General features: G+C 41.4%; 1 protein-coding gene across 1 annotated transcript in view; it reads left to right on the top strand.

Annotated features, from left to right (window-relative positions):
• cyp24a1 (cytochrome P450, family 24, subfamily A, polypeptide 1) overlaps window positions 1-5,737 on the top strand; it is a 7,544-nt gene extending 1,807 nt beyond the window's left edge. The window contains exons 4-12 of the mRNA XM_080424029.1: window positions 112-205; window positions 503-594; window positions 1,150-1,261; window positions 2,609-2,754; window positions 3,363-3,529; window positions 4,210-4,288; window positions 4,732-4,929; window positions 5,311-5,438; window positions 5,686-5,737. Of these exons, the coding sequence (XP_080280155.1) occupies window positions 112-205; window positions 503-594; window positions 1,150-1,261; window positions 2,609-2,754; window positions 3,363-3,529; window positions 4,210-4,288; window positions 4,732-4,929; window positions 5,311-5,421 (999 nt within the window). The 3' untranslated portion in view covers window positions 5,422-5,438; window positions 5,686-5,737. The remainder of the gene's footprint in view (window positions 1-111; window positions 206-502; window positions 595-1,149; window positions 1,262-2,608; window positions 2,755-3,362; window positions 3,530-4,209; window positions 4,289-4,731; window positions 4,930-5,310; window positions 5,439-5,685) is intronic.
• Window positions 5,738-7,111: the final 1,374 nt, after the last annotated feature.

The following is a 7,111-nucleotide window of genomic DNA, read 5'->3' as shown; positions in this document are numbered from 1 at the left end:
GTCAGTGCTATGTGAAAGATATGGCCTATTCAATCGATGCTGCCCTAATATTTTTTGTTCATATAGTAGCCTACATAATTATTCAAAACCGATTTCATTTGTCTCCAACAGGTGTTGGCTGATTTTGTTGCCAGAATTGGGAAAACGAATGTCAATGGAAATATTGGAGATTTGTACTTCGAATTGAATAAGTGGTCGTTTGAAAGTAAGTTAACTGCTTTATATTTTACAATTTACTAAAAACGAAAATCCTTTCTCTTGATTCATATTACCTCATATCCTATTTCTAACTATAGGCCCATTGGCTAATTATTACAACTGTTATGTCAATTATTAGTGTATGTAGCCTATAATAAACAGCAGCATATGAATTTAATTGGAAATTGATTATAAGCCTGCATTTTCTATTAGAAGGAAAACACAATTGGGCTTTAGTGCAGATTAGGCTACCTTAAGTTTCAGCATGAATTCTTCTAATCTCTGATCCGCATTGTTATTACAGCCATTTGCTTAGTTCTCTACGACAAGAGGTTTGGACTCCTGCAGGAAAATGTTAATGAGGAAGCAATGAACTTCATTACAGCTGTTAAAACTGTAAGTATGCTTGTCGTTGGAAGCAGCACCCATCTGTCACTTTAATGTTTAATGAATGTCAATGCATTGTATCTGTTACATAGTCATAATGAGAGGGCTTATCATGTGATCTCTTCTTTAACTCCTTTTACACCTGCCTGGCGTTTCAATGTTTATCCAGATCACCTGGCTTTCATGCTTTATGTTCACTCTATGCAAACACATGTTCACAGAGTGTCACAGAGGACACACGCTAATGTATAGGGGATCTCTGTCAGTAAGCCTTTCTTTGTATGCCTTGAAATAGTTCAACAGGTTCACCTCAACTGGGGTCAGCTATACTGCATTCACTGATGCAGCAATCCACTATCTCCACACTCTTTGAGTACAGTGGGATTTTACTGGGACAAACCAATAGCCTCTACTGTACCGGGAGATAGTAGGATTTACTGTATGTTTATTGTTTACGAAGGTCTTACAGGCCAATGGGTGCAAGTGCAAGACCTTAGAAAATAATGGATCAAAGATTTTCTGGGGTCCCACACTCACTCTCTCTCTCTGTCTCTCTCTCTCTAGATGATGAGTACATTTGGGGTGATGATGGTAACACCAGTCGAGCTCCACAAGAGACTGAACACCAAGACATGGCAGGACCACACCGCAGCCTGGGACCGCATTTTCGGCACAGGTAGAACCCCATACACACACACCAACTGTAAGCACCACACTCTCACACACACATACGCATATGTGCACACAAAGACACACGCGCGTCCCCCTTCCCGCACATGTACTGTGCTCCTCCAAATGACTCACTAAGCCTGAGCTCATTTCCAGTCAGGTGGTAGAGAGACAGAGAGCGAGGGAGTGAAAGACAACTGGAGAGTGGAGACCCTTTCAGGTTCATTTTTACACTCTCAGTGTTAAATTAACACTGCCGCTTTTGTGCTCCGGTGTCGTCGAGGGGTCACGAGAGAGGTGGTAGAGGAACAAGAGACTGAGAGCAACTGAGAGTGAGAGCGGAGAGAGAGAGATTTGAACCGAGTGCCTCGGCTACTCATGCTCCTGGCGACCGGGCAGAGCCTGAGTTGTAGTAAACTGAATGACCTGAGGGGGAGAACGCTGCCAAATGTTTGTTGTAGCAGGTGGGGCGGGGGGGATACAGAGAGGAGATGAGAGGGCTTTACCAACCGTTTGTTGTGCTATTTACTTGGCACTGACTTTTATGACCCCACTCTTTATCTATCTCCTTCTCTAACACACACGCACACACAAACACCCCACCCCCACCCCCACCCCCATATAAACACATGTGCACATGTTGTTCTAGTGGACAAGTTCACGAGATAAAAGTGGTCGAGGGCTTTAACAAGTACCAATAGTCGGTGGTGCATGTGAGCGAGGTCATTTTATAGTTTGTTTGCTGAAGAGTACTTGGTGTACAAGTAGACAAGTACGTAGTTGGTTTGTTTGTAGTATACAGCAATTGTGGACTTTCCAACAAAAACACTACATTATTAAAATAATTTCTATAATCAGGAAACTTTTAAAAGCCACCCAAACATGGAAAGGTCCTCTCTGTTAACTGCCATGACAAGCCACGGAATGGTGCCCACTCCAGCATCAAAGCGCTCACTACTAGCCCCCTCCAATCCGAAGGTATCTGTATCCAAGGTATCCAAAGGATTGTCTCCCAAACTACCCTCCGACTGGAGTGAGGTGATGGTGAGCACTTTGATGCTTGGCATGCAAATGCCATTTGTGCATGAGTGGCTTATTTATTGTGCCTTTTGACTGTTATTACTAAATATAAATGCATGTGCGGAACAGATACGATAGCCTGGACACGAGCCAAGAGATATCCCTAGTCCTGAATTTCAAGTAATAATTAAATTAAACTGTGTTTCAGAAAATATTAAGACGCAAAACTTATCACAACACTGTGCGCAAAACATACTGTACTTTCCCTGTCAACCTTTCACAGAGTATACAGCACATGATGGCCTAACAATTTGGGTTTCAATCTTTTTCATAGCCAAAGTCTACATAGACAAGAAGATAAAGAGAAGTGCTACTGGAGCTCCTGATGACCTGATCGGTGACATCCTGCACCACAGTTGCCTGTCTAAGAAGGAGCTGTACGCAGCCATCACTGAACTACAGATAGGAGGTGTAGAGACGGTGAGCACACACAGTCACTCTGTATCTGCATCTAACAATGTACAGTTTCAGGCTGTGAACAGTAACACAGCTGCCCTGAACATTCCAACTTTTGTAAGCATTGCCCTGGGAAACAGCCGTTAGTTAGCCTACAGAAGGCGTTCTTAAGATTTGCTTTGATCGATTAATACCAGCACAGGTTGTTTTCAATTTGCTTTTAGCCTATTCCATCGTAGTGGTATAAACAGCTGACAAGGGTTATCAGATCACACATCTCTTAGTAACATTAGGCTCAAAACTAGTTCACATAAGATCATTTAAACATTTGCCTGTATTCCCTGTACAAGGGAGGGGTGTGGGGGCTCTCTACACTCCAGGATGGAAAACAACTGTTCTTACAGTGCTTCAAATACAGAGGATGAAGTGGGGTGTATTTAACTGAATAACATACTGTTAAGCTCCCTGTAGGAGGACCCCACTCTGGAATGCACTTAGTAGCTGCCTCACTAAATGACACCTCCTTCCCTCCTTTTCCCCCCCTCTCTCTCTCTCTCTCTCTCTCTCTCTCTCTCTCTCTCTCTCTCTCTCTTTCTCTCTCTTTCTCCTTCTCTCGCTTTCTCTCTCTCTAGACTGCCAACAGCATGCTATGGGCTATTTTCAACCTGTCACGTAACCCTGGTGCCCAGAGGAAGCTGCTCCAAGAGATCAGAGAAGTGGTGCCAGCTGATCGGGATCCATGTGGCGAGCACCTCAAGAGCATGCCCTACCTCAAGGCCTGCCTCAAGGAGTCCATGAGGTACAGTAAATCTTGGGGGGAAAACATGCCCAGGGGCCCCTTGACTACATGGTTGAGCTGTACTGGGAAACGGTTAGGGGGGGGGGATAATAAAAACACTGGGGAAGTCTGTCACAAACAGTTAGGTACCACACAGAATAGTGGAGAGGGAAATGTTTATCAAACTGCAGATATTTCAGTATAGAAATATTACAACATTTTATTTGACGATGTCTGAGAAATCAGTCAGAGGACACAAATCAGATATACACTGGTGGGTTTGTTGCATCATCGCTGTTACCAGTATCACAGAGATTAAATTAAGAAGTAGACCTCACATGCACGAACGTCTCTCAAAACCCGTCTCACAGGATGTGGTGGAAGCCAGCAGTGGTCCCTGTCATATTGAAAACCGCTCCCCGTTTTTCACCCACCCATCCCAGTCCCCATTTTCCTTGTGTAATCACAAGGTGTTTTTTACATGTTCATCAGGGAATGTTTATAACGACTGACAGGAGATTACATCTACTGTAGCTACAGACTGCCTTTTGAAAAATGTTTCCGTATGTTTAGCTGACACCAAACAGCTTAGATAATGCATGTCTTACTTTCTCTTTTGTGAGACCATATTTCCAAGCACTTATTTATTTATTTTTTTTCTTATTTTTTTTTCTCTTTTCTTTTTATTACATTTCTTACAGGTTATCACCGTCGGTTCCATTCACGAGTCGGACCCTGGACAAAGACACTGTGTTGGGAGATTACGCCATTCCCAAAGGAGTAAGTGGCTTACTCTTCGCTCCCTACATACAGTATGACAAGAGCAGATTACCTTCTCATATCAAATGACATTTGACTGAAGTGAAGCAAAAACTCTTATACTGTACTGATCTGTACAAAGTCTGAAATGGGGAAACTCTTATAACACTGGCTAAGCAGTTCATTGCTTGAAGGGATCAGATTTACAGTGATTCTAATTCTGTATCGAGCTTTTCTCCATTTGGTCATTGTACTATAATATGTTTTAATAAGATGATGATGATAATGATGATGGTGTGGGTTGGGTCTTTGTCGGATGCATGTAAATCACAGATCAAATCCATACAAATATAATATTATTCCAAATTACTTTGATTATTATCATTGTTAATACTACTTGTATTGCTAAAACATACAGTACTGTAATGGCGAAAAATAAATAGTTGTATTTTTCCTATTCACAGACAGTTCTAATGATCAACTGTCACGCGCTGGGGTCCAATGAGGAGTACTTTGATGACAATAAGCAGTTCAAACCCGAGCGCTGGCTACGTGAGAACAGCACCATCAACCCCTTTGCCTTTGTGCCCTTTGGCATAGGGAAGAGGATGTGCATTGGCCGAAGATTGGCAGAGCTACAGCTGCAGTTGGCGATGGCTTGGGTAAGACCAGACTCCAAGGGCATAGTTTAAGTGGGTTAATCTGAATCCTATCGTTCTGTAGTGAGGAGTACATGTGAAAATATGACAAACACTTCCCAATGCCTTTTGCCTTGGGAGCTCCCTCTCAAAGGCAAAGAAAAACTATGTCAGCCTAAATAAAACGATACGTTGGTTGGTTGAGATTTTACAGAACCTAGAGGATGTGTTAAAATGGATAGCATACATTAAGTTGTATGGATTACTAATAGATGTGATTTATATAAGAAAATTATATAACATATAATACTTGTAAATTATGAGGGCATTCCCCCACCAATTGGCATTTTTATCAACTACCTAATTGCCCTAATTGGTTTCTCTTCTGATCTCTTCCTGTGACAGCTGGTCAGAGACTATGAGATTGTGGCAACAGACAATGAACCAGTTGACGTGATCCATTCTGGACTGTTGGTTCCCAACAGGGAACTGCCAGTAGCCTTCATCAGGAGATGAGATGAAGTCAGAGCAAGGTGTGTTCCCTTGGTTCTGCCTTTATTCAGCTAATTCATTGGGATATCTTTATCCTTAGAGATGCGAATAAAGGGAATGGTGGTCGACAAACTACATACAGTACACTGACTAGGTCTGCTTGACAGTTTGATTCATTCTGCTCTGAGGGACACTCAATTGGAAATGCTTAAATCCCAGTCCAAGACACTACTACAAAATGTGTCTTTCGCAGTAATTAATTATTTCTGTTTTCTGTCTCTTACCCAGGTTCCATATTCAACTCTCCTGGATGTAGTAACAGAAACATGATACCTCTGTTGCCATCTTGGCCCTGAGGGTCTGTAACTCCCTTTATTGCTGCTCTGTAAATAGAAAAGAAAAAAGAAAAAAAAAGTTATGTAACTAACATTCATGTATTTGTGCCAGAAATACCTCAAACTTATATGCAACTATTTAAGCTACTATGTATGACAGTTACAGTAGTTGCTGACCAAAACACGTTATGTACAACTTGTACCAAGAATGTTTCATCTCGGATGTAGAGGTCAGAATAAGTACTTAAGTTATACAATTTTTCCATGTATCATAAGTTATACACTGCATAGGTCAGTGTCAAGTGTTTTTTTTTATCATGTATATAAAGTGCAATGATAGTGTTGTAATAATGTATATTGTTTTTTTTCTTTTCGTAGACATAATATTTTATTCATACAAAAATAAAGAAATGTATGTGCAACTGTGCAGTCTGAGTGGCTTTTGGTGAATTTCCAAGATTTAGAATTAAAGTATTTGACCAATTTGGAATTTTTATCAGCTGTAGGGACAGATCTTGAGCCAAGCTTTTCTCAGATTTCGTTTATCAGACCTGATAAGCCTCTACAATATTTTGTAACATTGCAGCATTGTATTTAAAGAAAACACACATAAATCATGTGCATTTGGGGGAGGGTGCATCATTCTCGGTCCGGGCCTCCCTGGCTTTGCTATTGATAACATACTCATAGTCATTATACATGAAAACACTGATTATGATGTCCACGTTTTCAACCTTAACTTTGATCATATCATATGGACTTAAATCTTTGTCCCAAATAGCCAGTCATATCTTCTACAGTAGAAAGTCATTTTGGCCTATTGATGAAACAGGAAAGATGGGAAATTAAGCGCAAAGCATGCTAGTGCACAGAATCTCCGGGGGTGGGGGTGGGATGCAGAGGTTGTAACCCCCTCAGTAATTCTAACTGGGCCGTACAAGGCCCCCCAAAAATGATCGATGGGGGGCCCACAGCACTTTTTGCACATGTGCTCCTTGTGACAGACATATACCGCTGGTTCTCAAGATGCTTTACTTGCTCGCAAAGAACAGAGGTTTGTTCACATCCAAGTACCATAATAGCACGCCTCCAATCTTGGACCTAGGTTGTTACTTCAGTGAAAGGGGTTAGGGGTATGAACTCAGTGTTTCTCAAATGGGGGTACATACGTGTACCGCTAGTGGTATGTGAAGGTACTACAGGGGGTAGAATGGAAAAATACATTTTACTGTTAAATGATAAAACAAACTTTGTGTGAACCTGCTGATCTGTAAAATGTTAGGACCACAATGGAAACAATTCCCCAGGACTTTTTTTGTGTTGTCCTTATAGCCTTAATCTCTTACTGTACCACGTACTGTTTACATTTCTGACTAATA

The sequence above is a fragment of the Gymnoscopelus braueri genome, assembly GCF_963280865.1.
Source record: "Gymnoscopelus braueri genome assembly, chromosome: 3".
NCBI lineage: Eukaryota > Metazoa > Chordata > Actinopteri > Myctophiformes > Myctophidae > Gymnoscopelus > Gymnoscopelus braueri.
Note: the sequence above shows the minus strand (reverse complement) of the source record. Positions and strands in the feature narration are given on the sequence as shown.